The 21,761-nt window shown below is 34.8% G+C and overlaps 1 protein-coding gene across 7 annotated transcripts in view; it reads left to right on the forward strand.

The window, feature by feature from the left end:
* Positions 1-21,761, forward strand: part of RALGAPA1 (Ral GTPase activating protein catalytic subunit alpha 1) — a 226,824-nt gene that overhangs the window by 136,693 nt on the left and 68,370 nt on the right. For all 7 annotated transcript variants that reach the window (XM_046650085.1, XM_046650124.1, XM_046650133.1 and 4 more), the window contains 2 exons: positions 4,916-5,780; positions 8,128-8,199. In XM_046650085.1, coding sequence (XP_046506041.1) covers positions 4,916-5,780; positions 8,128-8,199 — 937 coding nt within the window. The remainder of the gene's footprint in view (positions 1-4,915; positions 5,781-8,127; positions 8,200-21,761) is intronic.

Consider the following 21,761-nt stretch of genomic DNA (forward strand, 5'->3'; position numbering starts at 1 on the left):
AGCAGGGTGAAGGCCTGGGATCCCACCGACTTCTCTCCCGTCCAACTATGAGAGCCCCAGAGCCCTCTCCAAGGGAAATCACTAGACCAGGAGGTCGTGGTCAAAGAGTCAGCTATTCGGGAACAGTTTGGTTTTTAAAGGTAGAATAGTTATAAATGAGTAAACATCTAGGATGTGGCAATGATAATGGATTGATGACATAGAGTGCAAGAGAAGATAGGAAGCTACACATCAAGGAAATAGGGCTAGGGTTTTGGGTTGACCACAAGTTGCTAATAGTTTGTCTAGAACACAAATATACAAGTGAAATAGGAATATAAATTTAAATTATAGGTCAGATATAATAGAGATATACTGGTCAGTACAGCATAGCAAAATAATTTAGACAATTCTTGATGTAGGCACCTTATAATTATTTCTTGTCTTTCTTTCTTTCTTTTTGGTGAAAAACCTTTGCCCTGAGCTAACATCTGTGCTGATCTTCCTCTTTTTGCTTGAGGAAGATTGGCCCTGAGCTAACATCTGTGCCAATCTTCTGCTATTTTGTATGTGGGACTCTGCCACAGCATGGCTCGATGAGCAGTGTGTAGGTCTGTGCCTGGGATCTGAACCCATGAACCCTGGGCTGCCAAAGCGGAGCACACGAACTTAACCACTACGCCACTGGGCTGGCACCTAATTATTTCTTTAGATTTGGCATAGTGAAATAGAATGTTTATTTTACTTAAAAACAAAGTTATATGGAAAGATTACTTGCTTTTTGCATTTTTAAAGGTGTAAAGTGATGAAGTTTGATTCACAGCAGTATAGTGTATTTCTTAAACAGTGAAATAAATAGTTTATGTATATAAAGGGGAGTTTTAATGTATTTCATACAAAATTTATTGTACCATCAACAGTCACTGTAAAAGACACAAAGGTAAAGATTTAAATAGATGAGTTTTATATTGATACCAGATACTCCATGGAGTACTATTCTCTGAATGTATTAAGTTGTTCCCTTTGGACTTAAAAATATTAAGGACCAGATAAATGCAGAACCTTTTAGGAACAGCTGTGAGCTAACAGCAGGTGATTCTGTGGTCTGTAGTGACTACATGCTGTGGGGTTTTTAATGTGGCAAAAATGACTAATCATTGTGCCCTTGTCTAAGGCATGCTTCATCATCTTCAAGTACTTTTTTGGCCAAAGATTTCTAAACATAGAATGTCCCTAATAAGCTCAGTATTGGATTGAACAAGTCTGATTTGAGAACTATTGGCAGGAGTAGCTGTAATTATTAAATTTACCAAAGAATAAAGCGAGGTAGTGAAGTTGGCTTTTTGTCAAATGGCAGTAGTCTTATTAGCAAGAAGTCATCATTTTCAGGGTCAGAGTGAAAGCAGGCTCTGAAGGATTCATTCTGTCCTAATTACAGTTTCACCTATACATATTATGCAAAGCTAATAGTTAAAGCATTTGCCAAAATTAACTTCCTCTGCATGTTCTATTACAGTGTAGTGAATTGCAGCAGCTTTTTATGTCTTGCTGCTTTTGTATGCCATAATAATCTGTAATTATGGGTTTGCTGCAAATGCTGTAGGGTTTGTTTAATCTGACAATCTGAAAAGACAACTCTGAATAGACTTATTTAAATGAATGCCAGTTACACGAAGCTTTAGAAGCATCGATATCTTCTTTTTGCATTTTCTTACAAGGCTGGTTATTTTAGAATTTCATTTTGAGTTTCTAAATTAGAGAATTTCGTATGTTTTCTTTATATCTAAGTAGATATGTAGAAGAGAGAGATGTATGTTCTATAGTTTATAACTAAAAAATAAATCTAAATCAATCTAACTGCCCAATTAACAAGTTGAGAGATTTTTATCCTTTTTATATATATCTTGAATTTAGAGAAGCAGCTTAGGAAAGAAAATGCTTTTACCTACCTCTGAAATCTAAATTTATTTTTTAAGTGTTCTCAATATTAATAATTATGACATATTTATGAACAAGCTCATTTAAACTGCGTTCCTGCTCTCTCTTCCTTTGGAAGAGCGTGCATAGGATTGACTGGTACCTGGATTTGGAGGTTTACGTTTAGGGAAAGAGCTGGCTCATTCTTGCAGTTTATTTATAAGCAAGTTTGAAGAAGAAACTCATAAAACCTGTGTTACCAATAATGAAGAAAAATTGAATGATTTATATTGTTTCTGTTATATCCAGCTTTGTATATGAATTTTTAATTCATCTTTACAAAAAGTCTCAGTTTTTCTGTGATCTATTTCTATTAAATTATACTCTTTGGCTTCTGCAGAAATGTCCTGCAAAAAAGATTCACTGCTTAGAACAAGTTACCTATTTTAAGTTTATCACTCAAAACGAAGAAAGGGGGAAAAGAAAATAAAGAACAGAACATTTTTTTCCTACATCAAAAATAAAAAAATCTTGGGCTGGCCCGGTGGCATACTGGTTAAGTTCACTCTCTCTCCGTGGGCGGCCCAGGGTTTGCAGGTTCAGATCCCGGGCATGGAGCTAGCACAGCTCGTCAAGCCATGCTATGGCAGCATCCCACATAAAATGGAGGAAGGTTGGCACAGATGTTAGCTCAGCGACAATCTTCCTCACAAAAAAAAAGGAAAGAAAATCTTTAATTTGTATTAAAACGTGATTTAGACTTATTTACGTGAGTTTTTTTACATTGATTTTGGCAATTTATTTAGTAATTTATACTAAATAAGTTTTTTAAGTTACTGAACAGAGGAAAAAGATAAATTTTTAATTCATTGTTTCCACATGTCATAGTGATTTGCCAAAAGAAAAGGGCAGTTTAACAAAAGAGAACAATGTGGAAATTAGACTGTGATAAAAATGGAAATAACACTGAGATGGGAAGCAAAAGACGAGCCCTGATGTGAAATCTTGAATGGCAGGCAAATCTCTTAAATTCTGTGAACCCATTTGTCCTCATGTACAAACTGAGCAGTACTGGCTAGGTTATCTGTAAGGCCGCTTACAGTGTGAACATCCATTATATTCCAAATTATAACTAGAGAAGGGAAAGCAGACACTAGATTCAAGCCACTCCTCTGTTTCTCATCACACGGTGACATAACTTTTTACTTTGCTTATGGTCTTGAAAATGTAGGATTGAATTAAAGTTAATCATTTAGTGTTGTTTTGTAGTGTTGAATAGCTGATTTTCAGAACTAGCCGTAAATATAATTAAAGAAAAGTTTAGTGTAATTGGAACTTTTTAAGTAAACTGAAAAATGTTCATATATACATGTATGTAGACATAAAACTTGATTGATAATAGAAAGTTAAAATTTTGTAAATCAGTAACATTTCAAAATCAACCAAAGCCAAAAGAGAACTGTTCTTTTTTAGAGTTGGATAATGTAGAAGATGTTATGTTAATGGCAGAAACTGGTTTTTTGCTGACTTTCTGCCCGTACCCGGTGGTGTTGGTTCTGAATCTTGAGGGCTGTGGCCTTGAAAATGTAACACTATTCATCTCTCTTGCCTCTTTTTAAGTAATCATACCAGCAGTGTACGTTAGTCTCCTTATGAACTTTTTTAAGTTGGGTTTATTGAGGTATAATGTACATAAAATAAAATTTATTATTTTTGTTGATGGGGAATTTTAACTATGTATTAGATTATGTTGATGGTTAAACAATTCTATACAGTTACTAAAAGTCACCACAAAGTACACTTAAAATTAAGGAATTTCTGTATGTAGATAACACTTTGATCATCAGGACATTCCCAAATCTATATTTATTCTGGCAGCTAGGTCATAGTATTCCCAAATGGTTAACTTTAGGAATATAAACAGTACTCAGATGAGATCAGTCTATGACTGTGGCAGACCAATACGGAAACAAAATCTGTAATCATGTCTATAACTAAGTGAGACAAGAACACTGTAAACACACATGTACACACAAACACACAACTAAACTTCGTCTTCTAGCTGAATGATCAGTACTTACCAATAACAACTCTCCTTTGGTCTCCTAGATGAAAAGTATCAAGATAACTGTCGCTGAATTGTTCCTACCCCCTCACACCACTCATTCCAGAACTGGCTTCCACATCTTCCTTCTCTCCTCCCCTCCTCCTTCAGCTCCTGACGTTAGGCACCTTGCCTTTTCAGGCCTCTTACTAATAGATTCTTTGAGTTTTCTCTTTTTACTGTTTCCTTTGATTTTTTTTAAGTTACTCATTTGATATGTTCCTTACCTATTTGCTTTCTCTCATGTGCTTAAGCTTCTTATGTACAACTGACTGCTCACACTAGACCGCAATCACATAGAAGAACACCTTGGAAAAATTTAACACATAAGGAGGCCCATAAAATATGTTTTCCTTTAAAATAGAGTTTCCTTGGCATGTACTGGCTACACTGACTTACTCTTTAAATTGATCTCATGACTCCTAAAGTTTAATGAAAGATCACTTTTCTCTGAAACTTTCACATCATCGATAAAAGCCATAACTGAGTGACATTTAAGGCATGCTGCAAAATGTGTCTCTGAATCTACTCATAAGAAACATATCAGTTGGATTTCATTCGCTTTCTAATCTGTATGCCAAGTGATTTCAAGTGGTTGATTTATAATACTTTTGATCCTTCTTTGAAAGCATCATATACATTTAAAGGTATAAGTTTGAATTAGGAATCCATAAGCATAAATTTCAAAAAGGGCTACCTTACAAAATTAACAAAACTTCATCAAAGAACAGTTTTCTTCTTCTTTGTCATCATTCCTGTGGTACAGAATCTAACTTGGAAATAGTAATATTTACTGAAATATGTGAGTGTGATTTTGATGATGTGACAAAATCCATTTGTTGTCTAATATTTCATTGTTATATGACTCCCTGGGAAGCAGCAGTGTCTCCATTCACTTGTATTTTTCATTTCTAGTGAAAACTCAAATGCAACAGGGATTAATCTCAATAGCTGCCCGCACTGTTATTACACACCTGGTAAATCACTTGGGCCATTATCCAATGAGTGGTGGTCCTGCTATGTTAACAAGTCAGGTGTGTGAAAATCATGACAATCATTACAGTGAAAGTACTGAACTTTCTCCTGAACTCTTTGAGAGTCCAAATATCCAGTTCTTTGTGTTGAACAATACAACATTAGTGTCCTGTATCCAGATCAGGTCAGAAGAAAGTATACCTGGAGGAGGTTTGTCTGCTGGTCTTGCATCAGCCAATTCAAATGTCAGAATCATAGTACGTGATCTCTCTGGAAAATATTCATGGGATTCTGCCATCCTGTATGGACCACCTCCTGTAAGTGGTTTGTCAGAACCTACATCTCTCATACTTTCATTGTCTCGCCAAGAGAAACCAGAAGAGCCTCCTACATCTAATGAATGCTTAGAAGATATAACAGTAAAAGATGGGATACCCCTCCAGTTTAAAAGAAGATTTAGAGAAACCGTACCGACTTGGGATACAATAAAAGATGAGGAAGATGTTCTTGATGAGCTTTTGCAGTATTTAGGTGTAACTAGTCCTGAATGCTTACAGAGAACTGGAATCTCACTTAATATTCCTGCTCCACAACCTGTGTGCATTTCTGAAAAACAGGAAAATGATGTTATCAATGCTATCCTTAAGCAACATACAGAGGAAAAAGAATTTGTTGAGAAACACTTTAATGACTTAAACATGAAAGCTGTGGAGCAAGATGAGCCAACACCTCAGAAGCCTCAGTCAGCATTTTATTATTGCAGATTGCTTCTTAGTATATTGGGAATGAATTCCTGGGATAAAAGGTAAGAATAAAAGAGAAATTTTTCCTTTTTTTTTCACATTAGTCTTATTCAGCTTTTGATCAAGCATTTTAGTCTTTATTTTTTTCCTCACTAAGTTTTTTATCTACCAGTTAGTTCTTTGACCAGTGGGCAGATTTTTTTTTGAGACCACCGGATTCAATGGAATAAAAAGATAACACAGTAAATTAACTATTAGCATTTTCATAATGACTAGTAGAACTATTTGACTTAGAAATTATAGCTCATAAAATTGAAAGTGTCTTATTTTTCCAACGTTCACATAAACTATTAGGAAAGCCTTTTTTTCTTATAACACTTCTGGCACCAGATGTGTGGGTTTTCCACACCGAGAGTTCCAGCACTACCTGGAGTTGGCATAGACTGGTTAAAGGCTCAGACCCACAAGACTGTCCCCGACTTCAGACACCAGTTGCAAGTTCAGCTATGAATCACGGGTTCCCAAACCCCACTCCTCGGGTTTGATAATTAGCTATAATGATTCACAGAACATTTACTTAAGATTTACCAGTTTATTGTAAAGTATAGTTAAAGGATACAGGTAAACAACTAGATGAATAGGTACATAGAGTGAATTCTGAAAAAACCCGAAGCACAGAAGGTTCTGTCTCTGTGGAGTTGGGGTGTGCCACCCTCCCAGCACAGTGAATATGTTCACCAGCCTGGAAGCTCTCCAAGCCCCATAGTTTAGGGATTTTTATGGAGGCATCATCATACAGGCATGATTGATTATTAACTCAATCTCCAGCCCTTCTCCCCTCCCCAGAGGTGGGGCTGAAAGTTCCAAGCTTCTAATCATAGCTTGCTCTTTCTGGTGATGAGGCCCCATCCTGAAGTTATCCAGGTGCCCACCAAGAGTCACCTCATTGGAACAAAAGATGCTCCTATTACCCTGGAAAATTCCAAGGGACCTAGGAACTTTGTATAAGATGTCCCCGTCACCTCCAACACTCAGGAAATTACAGGGCTTTAGGAGTTCTGTGTCGGGAACTGGAAGCAGAGCCCAGATATGTATTTCTTATGTCACATAAGCCTAACTGTTTTTTTAGACAAACAGCAGTGTGATCATTTCTTGTTTGTATCAGAAATTTGACTCAAGATTTAGTATCAAGAAAAAAAATCTAGATTTCTTTTTAATTTGGTTTTCTTATGTATCTTGAAAAACCTCAGTAAAAACTGCAATAAATACACAGTGTATTCAAGTAAGTTAGGTAGGAGTTAAATGAAAAGGCATCAAACTTAAATCAGAAGACCCAGGTGAGAGTCACTTAACCTTTGAGCCTCAGGCTATAGTCTACAATTTAGGAAATAACTCCCACTTCACATAATGGTGAGAATTAAATTAGCTAACGTACGTAAAATACTAAAGTTGTACACTAGTGTAAAGCATAATAGACACTTTTTAAATTTCTATGATACTAAAAGCTGTAGGGGAGTGGAAGAAGAAGCACTATGTAACACATTGTTTTCAATTAGTAGTAGGAGAGGAGCTCAGATATCACTGGACGAGTGTATCTTCAAGTAATTCAACCGCATGTGAAGCATTGAAATGGAATTCTACTTGCTTGCCTGGTGTTTGTAATCTTACTTGATTTAAACCCTTCCATTTATTAGAAGGAAGTATCCTCTGCCTTATGGGAAAGCCACACTGTATCAGGAGCACAGTTTGCCTTTCGTATGTCCAAATACAAGTAACTGCCACTCATATAAGTACATTCTACTATTTTTTGCTATAGAATCATCCATATATTGTCTTGAGAAAAATTAAAGGTGGGAAGCTATATTTTACCACAGCAAGCATTGATTTCCTGAATGTAATTTGTGCATATTTAGCACCTATAGGACGTATGGGAAAATTTATACATCACTTCGTAGGGTAAAAAAAATACATATAATGTAAAACAAAGAAGAAAGCAAATTCCGTTTGAATTACACAGGCTTACTTAGTAGTGATTTAGATTTTGCGAATATTTTATTTCTTGTGAAGAACAACTTTTTTGCATATTTTTATGAAACTCTTGAGGGGGAACCTACAAGTGTTTTCATCCATTTTTCTAGATATGAGTTTGGGAAGCTCACAGGATCTGCGAGGAAAAATTGAAGAGGCCGATAGATAATGATCCACTAGCAGAAATGCATGATGGCCTGGGCAGAAATAATGACTTAAATTCTTGACATTTTTTTTAGGGTCTATTCTCCTTTGTGTTAGAAGTATGAAAAGGCAAGAACTCAGTGTAAGAGTTGCATGAGTAGAGTGGAAGGTATTTCCAGGACTGTGATGTCATTCACTGCAAAGGTGATGAAAATGTTTATAAATCTCTCTATTTAGGAGGAGCTTTCATCTCTTGAAGAAAAATGAAAAACTACTTAGAGAACTTAGGAATTTGGACTCAAGACAGTGGTAAGTTGTTGGAAAACCTTCAAATTTATAACTTGCAACCATCAGCTGTATGTCTATTTATGTGTGAATAATGCCATCTTGTTCAGTTATAACTTTCTGAGCAGAAACTGTCTTTCATTTATTCATACCTTAGAAATAATAAATGTTTTGGAAAAATGTAGGGCTGCATTAAAATATTTGGTATCTTTGAATTGTTACACCTTTTTTTATACATTTCAGAATTATCTTTTGAAACAGAAATCTGATTGAACCTATAAAATGTCCTTGGTTTTCGCATATTTAGGCATTCCAAATCTGCCCTTGATTATTCTAAGAGGCCCCAAGTGAAATGACTGGTGAATACAAACTAGTACCTACAAAAAATATTAATGGAGCAAAGAAGATGGGTATAGTCTGTTATATTGTTGTAACTGATTTCTCTTTAAGCCCTTAGATGTCTACCCACTTACATGTCAGTTTGGATTTGTAAAACCTCGTTAAATCATTATTTCAATGATCTCTAAGTGCCTGTATCAGAATGAGATTTCCTGGGAAACTGGTACTAGAAACTACGAAATATTACTTAACTGAAATTCCTATAAGATCAACCTATGTATATGTGCTTCCTTCCTTTCCAAACTCATAAAAATAAAATGTTTGGATAGGTGATTTTTGGTAGTCTAACTGGAAATACATTAATAAAGTGAAACTTTGGATGTCACCGTTATTGAGAATGCCTGTATTTCTGAGACTGAAATCCACAACCTCCTTAACATCCACATTTCTCACTCTCTCACGTCTTATTCAACCGGTGTTTTAAACTTTTATGCCTCCTGTTTTTTGCTTTTCCTAGTCCCACTGTCAAACTGCCCACCCACCTCTGATTTCACTTGCCGTCCTGTCCAGGAAACTCACACATTGTCAACTATTTTTAAAATGCCATATCTGGCACCCTTAAAACTGTTCTTCCACTTACGTTTATATATATCTGGCCATAATCAATTCTCTAATCAGAATCATTCTGAACATCTACTTTCTCTATTCCTAGGTGACAGTACATTACCAGAGAAAATTATCAAACCAGTCTGCTAATAGAGTTACTCTAGATTCATGCTCCATTACTCAACAATGCCTTCTCTTCTGTTTGGCAAATTTCTTAATTCCTGTTCACCTCTTACTTTCTTTCTCAGAATAATTACAGTCATGCACCGCGTAACATTTTGGTCAACGATGGACTGCATATACAATGGGGGGTGTCCCATAAGATTAGTGCCATATGGCCTAGGTGTGTGGTAGGCTATACCATGTAGGTTTGTGTGAGTATGCTGTATGACATTCACACGATGACGCAGTCTCCTAAGACATTTCTCAGAATGTATCTCCATCGTAAAGCAACGCATGACTGTATTTTTTTTTTTATTAATGTTATGATAGATTACAACCTTGTGAGATTTCAGTTGTACATTTCTGTTAGTCATGTTGTGGGTACACCACTTCCCCCTCTGTGCCCTCCCCTCACCCCCCCTTTTCCCTGGTAACCACCGATCAGATCTCCTTATCAATATACTAATTTCCACCTATGAGTGGAGTCATATAGAGTTCGTCTTTCTCTGACTGGCTTATTTCGCTTAACATAATACCCTCGAGGTCCATCCACGTTGTTGTGAATGGGCCAATTTTGTGTTTTTTTATGGCTGAGTAGTATTCCATTGTGTATATATACCACATCTTCTTTATCCAATCATCAGTTTCTGGGCACGTAGGCTGGTTCCACGTCTTGGCTATTGTAAATAATGCTGCGATGAACATAGGGGTGCAACGGACTCTTGAGATTTCTGATATCAGGTTCTTAGGATAGATACCCAGTAATGGGATGGCTGGGTCATAGGGTATTTCTATTTTTAACTTTTTGAGAAGTCTCCATACTGTTTTCCATAGTGGCTGTACCAGTTTGCATTCCCACCAACAGTGTATGAGGGTTCCTTTTTCTCCACAACCTCTCCAACATTTGTCACTCTTGGTTTTGGATGTTTTTGCCAATCTAACGGAACGCATGACTGTATTTTAAACACTTTTTTGTTTGTCAAACCCTTCATTATAGTCAAGGATCATCTCTATTCTAACCTCACTAGGAATTCAGTTCAGCTTCTTGAGCTCCTATAAGAAAGACAGTCTGCTAGAACAGTGATTCTTAAGCTTTCTTCTTCCTCCACACATTCACATTTTAACACATTGGTCACATCTCTCATTAATTACATCCTGAGATTCTGATAATTGGAAAGCTAGTTTGAAACAAGCCACCCACCATGCCATCACTATTCTACAGGAATGCAAAGCGAATACCATGATTCGGGCCTTTCCTTCATCAAACAGCTCTGCCTTACATCTTCATCTCTTTAAAATTTCTAAATTAAGCCACCTTCTTTTGCTCATTTTTGGTTTCAGAAAAGCCTTTTTGTTTTTCCCCTATCTGTACTTCTGCTTCCCACCTTCTCTGCCTGTTCTAGGATCTTCAAAAAATTATCCTGGGGCTGGCCCTGTGGTGCGGCAGTTATGTTCATACTTCACAAGTTCTGCTTCGGTGGCCCTGGGTTTGCCAGTTCGGATCCTGGGTGCAGACAAGCCATGCTGTGACAGGCGTCCCACATAAAATAGAGGAAGATGGGCACAGGTGTCAGCTCAGGGCCAGTCTTCCTCAGCAAAAAGAAGGAGGATTGGTGGCAGATGTTAGCTCAGGGCTAATCTTCCTCAAAAAAAAAAAGTTATCCCTTCTTTTTGTATTTCTACTTATTCCTCTTAATAGAAGTATGTTTGTTATCTATCTTTAAACAAAACAAAACAAAATTTTCCTCAGTTACCATCCTTTGAAATTATAGTCTATCACTTTTGTGCCTTTTGCTACCAAATTTATGGAAAAATATAACCTTTACTTACTTCCTGTAATTCCTAACTGGTTTTTGTTGTTTTTAGCTTACTTCAGAATGTTCTTTTTAAAATAATATTTAATTTCTTTATTATAGAAAATATAAAACAGAAAAATAAACCATATATTTATAACACTGTAGTTAACTTTTGTTTATGTATTTTCAGCCTATTTTGATAGACCTACGTATGATTTTTTGTTTGTTTTATAAAAATGGAATCAGATATGTATAGTAAGTTACTTTTTTAAAAAATTTTATATTGTGAGCATGTTCCTCAACCATTTTTTGTATTATTCAAAAATAATTTTTTATGGCCCCAAGTTCTGTCATTATTGGATGTTTGTTTTTAATTTCTTGCCTTGGGATAGATTCCTAGAAATAGAATTATTAGGTCAAAGCATGACAACTTATTTCAGGCCATACATTTTGCACAGCTACTTTCCATTAAGTACTAATTGCTAATTCTACCAACATTATGTAAGGATACCTATATAAACATCAGCTTGGTCAGCACAAGATATTAATCACTTTTTCTTAATCTTTATCGCTTGAGAGGCAGATCATAGCATCTGTTTAATTTATAGTTCTTTATTACTGGTGAAGTTAATATATTTTTGTAAGAAATTTTAATCTGTTTTCAAATTCTCTCTTAGTGTTCTTTTTCTATTTTTCTATTTAGGAATTTTTCTTAATAGTTCTCTTACGTGTTGGTGTGTGTTAAGGATTAACTTGTGTACTGATTGAGGAAGTTTACCCAGTTAATTGTTTGGCTTTCAGTTTTCAACAACTTTAGGTTGTTTGGCATGTAGGTTTTTCATTTTTATGTAACTATATCTCTCAATCTTTTTTATTTGGATTTCTTCACTTGTTTGCTTTGCTTGGAAAGTTTTGTCTTGAAATCAATTAAACATATGTTTCCTTGTAAATCTTTAATTATTTGGTTGGTATTGTAATTACTTTACATTTAATTATTTGTTCCTTCTGAAATGTATTTTGATTTATGGAATGAGAAATGAAACTAGCTTGAATGTTGGAGAATAGTCTATTTCTGTGATTTGTTGAATAATCCATACCTTGCCCATTGATTTGATGTTTCTTTTATCAAATACTCAGCCATTTCAAAACTTTATATTCATTTCTATTGATTTGTCTATCAATTTTGTGCAGATGTTAATCTTTAATTTGTTACAGCCTTATAATTTAACGTCTGATAAGCCCATCTTCTTCCTCACCCCACCCACACACATTTTTCTTATTTTCTTAGATATTCTCACCTGTTTATTCTTCTGGATACATGTTAGAATACTGGATACATGTTAGAATTATGCTGTTGTTTTCCAGAAAAAAATACCATCGATACTTGGATTTGATTTGCAATGAAAACTTTCATATGGAAAGAATAAGCACATTTGTTATCATTATTCTTCCTATTTACATCCTCATCTTTTCTGATTTTAAGGGAAATGACTCTTCTGTTTCATCCTTGAGTAAGATAATCAGTTGTTGGTTTGAAATAGGTAATTTTCGTCATGTGAGAAAGTAGCCTGTTATTATAATGTTATATTATGTATATTATATATATATAATGTTATATTATAAATTGTAATGTATAATTATATTATATATTATAATGAGTTATTATAATGAAAGGGTGTTAAATGTTATCAGAATCATTTTTAGCATCTATTCAGATTTTCATATAGTTTTACTTTCTTAACTAATTGGTGTATATTGTATTTTAACATCACTAGATTGCTCATATTAAATAATTCCTTCATTCTTGGGATAAACCCTACTGGGTCTTTTGACTTCCTATTATGTTTTTCATAATTGAATTAGAATTCATTTTTGAATTAGGGTACAGTCTATTAGCATATTCTGTAGATAATTTTCTGTCTGTTCTTATTATGTTTTTAGAATTAAGGTTATAGACAGCTTTATAAAATGAATATTATTTCTAATTCTTTCAATTTGTTTCATCATTATTAGTCTTTGTGGGTTTTCTTTTAGCTCTTGGGTCAATTTCAGTGTTTTTTGCTTTTTTACAAAACTCCATTTTATTGAGATTTTCAAAACAATACTAGTAGAGATTAATACATAACGTCATAATTCTCTGTTACATTCCTTTTCTCATTTTAGTTTTGTAGGGCTTTTTTTTTCTTTTGATTTTTTAAATTAATTAATTTATGTATTCCCATATCACCTCTTCTAAGTTTTTTTTCCTCCAACTTTGAGATGTAATTGACATGTAACGTTGGGTAAGTTTAAAAGATTTAAATGTAATGATTTATCTATGTATATATCACAAAATGGTTACCACAATAAGGTTAGTTAACACATCCATCACCTTCCATGGTTATGATTTTTGTGTGTGTGGTGAGAAATTTAAAAATCTACTCTCTTAGCAACTTTCAAATAAACAGTATATTATCGTCAATTATAGTAACCATGCTGTCATTACATCCCGGAACTTATTCATCTTATAACTTGGAGTTTGTACACTTTGACCATCATCGTCCATTTTGCCTGTCCCCCCACCCTCGTCCCTGGCCATCATCAACCAATCTGTTCTTGGTTTCTATGAGTTCATTTTTTTTAGATTCCACATATAAGTGAGAACATACAGTAATTGTGTTTCTCTGTCTGACTTATTTTATGTAGCATAATGCCCTCAAGGTTCATCCAAGTCATTGCAAATGTCAGGATTTCCTTCTTTCTTGTGGCTGAATTCCATTGGGTGTGCATATATATATATACACACACCACATTTTCTTAATCCATTTACCTGTCAGTGAACACTTAGGTCGCTTCCATATCTTGGCTATTGTAAATAACGCTGCAGTGACCATGGGGAAGCAGATATCTCTTCAAGACAGTGATTTTGTTTCCTTCAGCTATATACCCAGGTGGGATTACTGGATCATATGGTAGTTTTGTTTTTAATTTTTTGAGGAACCTCCATACTGTTTTCCATAGTGGCTGCACCAGTTTACATCCCCACCAACCGCACACAAGAGTTCCCTTTTCTCTACATCCTCGCCAACACTTGTTATCTCTTGTCTTTTTGATAATAGCCAAAGTAATAGGTGTGAGGTGCTATTTCTTGTGGTTTCGATTTGCATTTCCCTAATGATTAGTGGCTGGTCTACTGGTTAAGATTCGGTCTCTCACCGCTACAGCCCAGGTTTGTTTCCTGGCCAGGGAACCACACCACCCGTCTGTCAGTTGTCATACTGTGGCAGCTGCTTGTTGCTGTGATGCTGAAAGCTATGCCATATTTCAAATACCAGCAGGGTCACCCATGGTGGAGCTTCCAGACTAAGACAGACTAAGAAGAAGGACCTGGCCACCCACTTCCAAAAACATTAGCCATGAAAACCCCATGAAAAGCAGTAGAATATTGTCTGATAAAGTAATGGAAGATGAGAGGATGGTCCAAAAAAAACCAGGCACGGTTCTGCTCTGCTGTACACAGTGTTGCTAGAAGTCAGAATCGACTAACAACCAAGATGATTTTAGTGATGTTGAGTACCTTTTCATGTACCTGTTCGCCATTTGAATATCTTCTTTGAAAAATGTTTATTCAGGTCTTTTGCCCATTTTTTATTGGATTGTTATATTACTATTGAGTTGTATGAGTTCCTTATGTATTTTGAATACTAACCCCTTATCAGATCTGTAGTTTGCAGATATTTTCTTCCATTCCATAGGTTGCCTTTTCATTTTGATTATTGTTTCTTTTGCTGTGCATAAGCTTTTTAGTTTGATGTAGTCCCAGTTGTTTTTTTGTTTTTGTTTTGCTTTAGTTGCTTCTGCTTTGGGTGTCATACCCATAAAATCATTGCCAAGACCAATGTCAAGGAGCTTACCGTCTGTTTCTTTTCTAGAAGTTTTATGGTTTCAGGTCTTACATTTAAGTCTGTAACTCATTTCAGATTAATTTTTGTGAGTGTTCCAGGATAGGTGTCTAGTTTCATTCTCTTGCGTATGAATAATCCAGTTTTCCCACACCGTTTATTGAAGAGACTCTTTTCTCCATTGAGTATTCTTGGCTCCCTTGTCAAACATTAGTTGACTGTATACATATGGGTTTATTTCTGGACTGTCAGTTCTGTTCCATTGATCTATGTGTCTGTTTTTTGCCAGTACCATACAGTTTTGATTATTTTGGCTTTGTGATATAGTTTGAAATCAGGAAGTGTGATGCCTCCAGCTTTGTTCTTCATTCTCAGGGTTGCCTTGGCTATGTGGGCTGTTTTGTGGTTTCATCTGAATTTTAGGATAGTGGGTTTTATTTGTAAAAAAATGCCATTGGAATCTTGATAGGGATTGCAACAAATCTATTGATTACTTTGGATAGTATGACCGTTTTAACAATATTAATTCTTCCAATCCATGAACATAGGTTATCTTTCTATTTACTTGTGTCTTCACTCTCTTTCATCAATATCTTGTAGTTTTTATTGTAGAGATCTTTCACTGCCTTGGTTAAATTTATTCCTAAGTATTTTTTAATGCTATTATAAATGGGATTGTTTTCTTTATTTCTTTTTCAGATAATTCATTGTTACTGTATAGAAACAAAACTGATTTTTGTATGTTAATTCTGTATTCTCTAACTTTACTGAATTCATTTATTCTAACGATTTTTTTGGTGGGGTCTTTTGGATTTTCTATATATAAGATCATGTCATCTGCAAACAGAGATAGTTTCACTTCTTCCTTTCTGATTCAGATGGCTTCTTTCTCCTTTTCTTGCCTGATTGCTCTGGGTAGGACTTCCAATACTATGTTGACTAAGAGTGGTGAGAGTGGGCACCCTGATCTTCTTGTTCCTAATCTTAGAGAAAAAGCTTTTAGCTTTTCACCGTTGAGTATAATGTTAACTGTGGGCTTGTCATATATGGCTTTTATTATGTTGGGGTGCATTCCTTCTATACCCAATTTGTTGAGAGTTTTTGTCATGAATGGATATTGAATTTTGTCAAATTACTTTTTCTGCATTTATTGAGATGATCGTGTGATTTTTATCTTTCGTTCTGTTAATGTGATATATCACGTTCATCAGCATATGTTAAACCATCCTTGTATCTAAGGGATGAATCTCACTTTATCATGTTGTATGATCCTTTACTGTGCTGTTGAATTCTGTTTGCTAGTATTTTGTTGAGAATTTTTGCATCTTTATTTATCAGGGATATTGACCTGTAGTTTTCTTTTCTTAGAGCGTCCTTATCTGTCTTTGGTATCAAGGTAGTGCTGGTCTGGTAAAATGACTTTGGGAGTATTCCCTCCTCTTCAGTTTTTTAGAAGAATATGGGAAGAATTGGTATTAATTCTTAAAATATTTGGTAGAATTCACCAGTGAAACTATCTGATTTAATCTGCTTACTTGTTGGGCTGTTCAGATTTTCGAATTCTTCATGATTAAGTCTTGATAGGTTGTATGTTTCTAGAAACTTACACATTTCTTCTAGGTTGTCCAATTTGTTAGTGTATACTTCATAGTAGCCTCTTATGATCCCTTATATTTCTGTACTATCAGTCATAATAGCTCTTTTTCACTTATAACAATATTTATTTGGGTCCTCTTTTTTCCTTGGTTAGTCTAGCTAAAAGTTTGTCAATTTTGATTATCTTTTAGGGAACCAGTTCTTGGTTTTATTCATCTTTTCTGTTTTCTTCTCTAATTCATTTATTTCTGCTCTACTCTATTGTTTTTCTGCTGCTAACTTTGGGGTTAGTTTAGTCTTCTTTTTCTAGTTCCTTTAGGTGTAAAGTTAGGTTTTTTGAGAGCTTAAAAAGTATGTGTTTATCGCTGTAAACTTCCCTCTTGGAACTGCTTTTGTGGCATTCCCTAAGTTTTGGTGTGTTGTATTTCCATTTTTGTTTGTCTCAATAAATTTTTTTATTTCCCTTTTGATTTCTTCTTTGATCCATTGGTTGTTCAGGAGTGTGTTGTTGAATTTCCATGTATTTGTGAATTTTCCAGCTTTCCTCCTGTTTATTGATTCTAGTTTAATACCATTGTGGTTGGAAGAGATACTTAATTTAATTTCTGTCTTCTTGAATCCTTTGAGACTTGTTTTGTATTCTAACACATGACCTATCCTAGAAAATCTTTCGTGTGCACTTGAGAAGAATGTTTATTCTGCTTCTGTTGGACAAAATGTTCTGTATATGTCTGTTAGGTTAATTTGGTCTGTAGTCTTGTCCAAATCCACTGTTTCCTTATTGATGCTCTGTCTGGATGATCTATCCCTTGTTGAGAGTGGGATATTAAAGTCTCCAGTTATTACTGTATTGCTGTTTATTGCCTTTCTTTGTTAGTATTTTCCTTATACATTTAAGTCCTCTGTTGTCAGGTGCATAAATATTTACCAATGCTGTATGTTAATGAATTGACCCCTTTATCATTATATAATGACTATCTTTATCTCTTTTAACCTTTTTTTTTCCTTGAGGGTGTAACAATTTATTGATTGGGAATTTTACTGAGCACTAAGTTTTTTTAATTGAGGTAACATTGCTTTAAAACTTTAAATAAAATTCAGGTAAACTTCTGTATACACTACATCATGTTTACCACCAAAAGTCTAGTTTCCGTCTGTCACTGTACAATTGTACCCCTTTACTCCTTTCACTCCCCCCCCATACCTCTTCCCATCTGATAACTGCCAGTCTGTTCTCTATCTATGTGGTTTTTGTGGTTTATCTTCCACATATGAATGAATGAAATACAGTATTTGTCTTTCTCTGTCTGACTTAATTTTGCTTGTCTCAATACCCTCAAGGTCCATCCATGTTGTCACAAAGTGCATGATTTTGTCTTTTTTTAATGGCTGAGTAGTACTCCATTGTATACATATATATATATCACATCTTCTTTATCCATTCATCCGTTGATGGACATAGGTTGTTTCCCAGTCTTGGCTATTGTAAATAATGCTGCATTGAACATAGGGGTGCATATATCTTTTCAAATTAGTGTTTTTATGTTCTTTGGATAAATACCCAGAAGTGTAACAGCTGAATCATATGATAGTTCTAGTTTTAATTTTTTGAGGAATCCCCATACTGTTTTCCATAGCGGCTGCTCCAGTTTACATCCCAGAAGCAGTGTACATCAGTTCCGTTTTCTCCACGTCCTCTCCAACAGTTGTTATTTTTTGTCTCTTTAATAACAGCCGTTCTGATGGGCATGAGGTGACATCTCATTGTGGTTTGATTTGCATTTCTCTGATAATTAGTGATGTTGAACATCTTTTCATTTGCCTGTTGGCCATCGTATATCTTCTTTGGAAAATGTTCAGAGCCTCTACCCATTTTTTACTATGGTGGTTTATATTTTTGTTGTTGAGTTGTAAAAGTTTTTTATATATTTTGGATATTAACCGCTTGTTGGATATATGATCTGCAAATATCTTCTCCAAATCAGTAAGTTGTCTTCTCATTTTGTTGTTGGTTTCCTTTGCTGTGTAGAAGCTTTATAGTTTGATGTCATCCAATTTTTTTATTTTGTCTTTTATTTCGCTTGCCTGAAGAGACATATCCAAAAAGATATTACTAAGACTGCTGTCAAAGAGCATACTGCCTATGTTTTCTTCTTGGAGTTTTGTAGTTTCAGTCTTACATTCACAACTTGCATCTATTTGGAGATAATTTTTGTTTATGGTTTAAGATTGTGTTCTACTTTCATTCTTTTGCATGTGGCTCATCCAGTTTTCCCAACGCCATTTATCAAAGAGATTTTCCTTTCTCCATTGTGTGTTCTTGGCTCCTTTGTTGAAAATAAGCTGTCCATAGATGTGTGGGTTTATCTCTGGGCTCTCTATTCTGTTCCATTGATCTATGTTTTCTGGTTTTCCACCAGTACCGTGTTGTTTTGGTTGCTATAGCTTTGTAGTATGTTTTGAAGTCAGAGATTGTGATAGCTCCAGCTTTGTTCTTTTTCTCAGTATTGCTTTGGTTATTGAGGGTCTTTTGTTGTTTAATATACAGTTTAGAATTCTTTGTTCTATTTCCATGAAAAACATCATTGGGATTTTGATAGGGATTGCATTGAATCTGTAGATCACTTTAGGTAATATGGACATTTTAACTATGTTAATTCTTCCAGTGCATAAGTATGGAATATCTTTCCATTTCTTTGTGTCATCTTTGATTTCTTTTAACACTGTCTTATAGTTATCAGTATACAGGTCTTTCAGCTCCTCAGTTAAATTTTTTCATAGATACTTTATTCATTTTACTATGATTTTAAATGAGATTGTATTCTTGATTTCTCTTTCTTCTAGTTCCTTGTTAGTGTATAGAAATGGGACTGATTTTTGTATGTTGATTTTGTACCCTGCAACTTTACTGTATTCATTATTATTTCTAATAGTTTTTTGGTGGATTCTTTATGGTTTTCTCTATATAAAGTCATGTCGTCTGCTAATAGTGACAGTTTTACTTCTTCCTTTCCAATTTGATACCTTTTATTTCTTTTTCTTGCCTAATTGCTCTGGATAGAACTTCCAATACTATATTGAATCAAAATGGGGAGAGTGGGCATCCTTGTTTTGTTCTTGTTCTTAGAGTGATAGCTTTCAGTTTTATACTGTTGAGTATGATGTTAGCTGTGGGTTTGTTGGATATGGCCTTTATTACGTACCCATTTATTCTCTACCTATTTTATTGAGAGTTTTCATCATAATTGGATGTTGAATCTTGTCCAATGCTTTTTTTGCATCTATTGAGATTATCATATGTTTTTTATTCTTCATTTTGTTAATGTGGTGTATCATTGATTGATTGATTTGTGGATGTTGAACATCCTTGCATCTCTGGAATAAATCCCACTTCATCATAATGATCCTTTTAATGTATTATTGTGGGGCTGGCCCTGTGGCCGAGTAGTTAAGTTCGCACACTCTGCTTCAGCAGCCCAGGGTTTCACCCGTTCAAGTCCTGGGCATGGACATGGTACCGCTCATCAGGCCATGCTGAGGTGGCATTGCATGTACCGCAACTAGAAGGACTCACAACTAAAATATACACAACTATGTACCGGGGGGCTTTGGGGAGAAAAAGTAAAAATAAAATCTTTAATGTATTACTGTGTTGGATTTGCTAATATTTTGTTGAGGATTTTTGCATCTATGTTCTTCAGTGATATTGGCCTGTAATTTTCTTTTTTTATGCTGTCCTTCTGGTTTTGGTGTCAGGGTAATGTTGGCCTCATAAATGAGTTAGGAAGCATCCTCTCCTCTTCAATTTTTTGAAAAAGTTTGAGAAGGATAGGTATTATATTTTCTTTGAATGTTTGATAGAATTCACCAGAGAGTCCATCTGGTCCTGAACTTTTGTTTTTTGGAAGATTTTTTAATTACTTTTTCAGTCCTCTTACTAGTGATTGGTCCGTTCAGATTCTCTATTTCTTCTTGATTCAGTTTTGGAAGGTTGTGTGATTCTAAGAATTTATCTGTTTCTTCTGGGTTATTCAATTTGTTCATGTATAGCTTCTCATAGTATTCTATTAGAATCTTTTATACTTTTGTGGTATCTGTTGTAATTTCTCCTCTTTAGTTTCTGATTTTATTTATTTGAGCCTTCTCTGTTTTTTTCTTAGTGACTCTAACTAAAGGTTTGTCAATTTTTATCTTTTCAAAGAAACAGCTTTTAGTTTCATTGCTCTTTTCTATTATCTTTTTGGTCTCTGTTTCTTTCATTTCCACTCTGATTTTTTAATTTCCTTCCTGCTACTCACTTTGGGCTTCATTTGTTCTTCTTTTTCTAGTTTCTCTAGGTGTAATGTTAGATTATTTGAGATTTTTGTTGTTTCCTGACGTAGGCCTGTATTGCTAACCTTCCCTCTTAGTACCACTTTTGCTGCATTCTATAGATGTCGATATGTCATGTCTTCACCTTTGTCTCCACCAATTTTTGATTTCTTCTTTTATTTCTTCATTGATTCAGTAGTTGGTTCATTAGCGTGTTGTTTAGTCTTCACATATTTGTGACTTTTCAGCTTTCTTCTTGTAAGTTGATTTCTAGTTTCATACCATTGTGGTCAGAAAAAATACTTGATATAATTTCAGTCTTCTTAAATTTATTGAGACTTGTTTTGTTTTCCAACGTGTGGTCTATTTTTGAGAATATTCTATCTGCACTTGAGAAGAATGTGTATTCTGATGCTTTTGTGTGGAATGTTCTGTATATGTCTGTTAAGTCTTTTGACTGTTTTTTTACTCAAAGTCTGTTTTGTCTGATATAAGTATAGCTACCCTTGCTTTCTTTTGTTTACCATTTGCTTGAAATATCTTTGTCCATTTCTTCATTCTCATTTTCTCTGTGTCTTTAAAACTAAAGTGTGTCTCTTGTAGGCAGCAAGATCATTTAGACCTTAATTTTTATTCATTCAGCCATTCTGTTGTCTTTTGATTGGAGAATTTAATCTACTTACATTTAAAGTAATTATGGGCAGGTAAGGACTTATTAATGCCATTTTGTTAATTGTTTTCTGACTGTTTTGTACATCCTTTATTCCTTGCTTCCTCTCTTGCTGTCGTCATTTGTGATTTGATGGGCTTTTTTTAGGAGTATGCTTTGACTCCTTCATCATAATCTTTTGTGTATCTACTGTAGGTTTTACTTTTGTGGTTACCATGAAGCTTA

This window comes from Equus quagga, chromosome 2 (assembly GCF_021613505.1).
Source record: "Equus quagga isolate Etosha38 chromosome 2, UCLA_HA_Equagga_1.0, whole genome shotgun sequence".
NCBI lineage: Eukaryota > Metazoa > Chordata > Mammalia > Perissodactyla > Equidae > Equus > Equus quagga.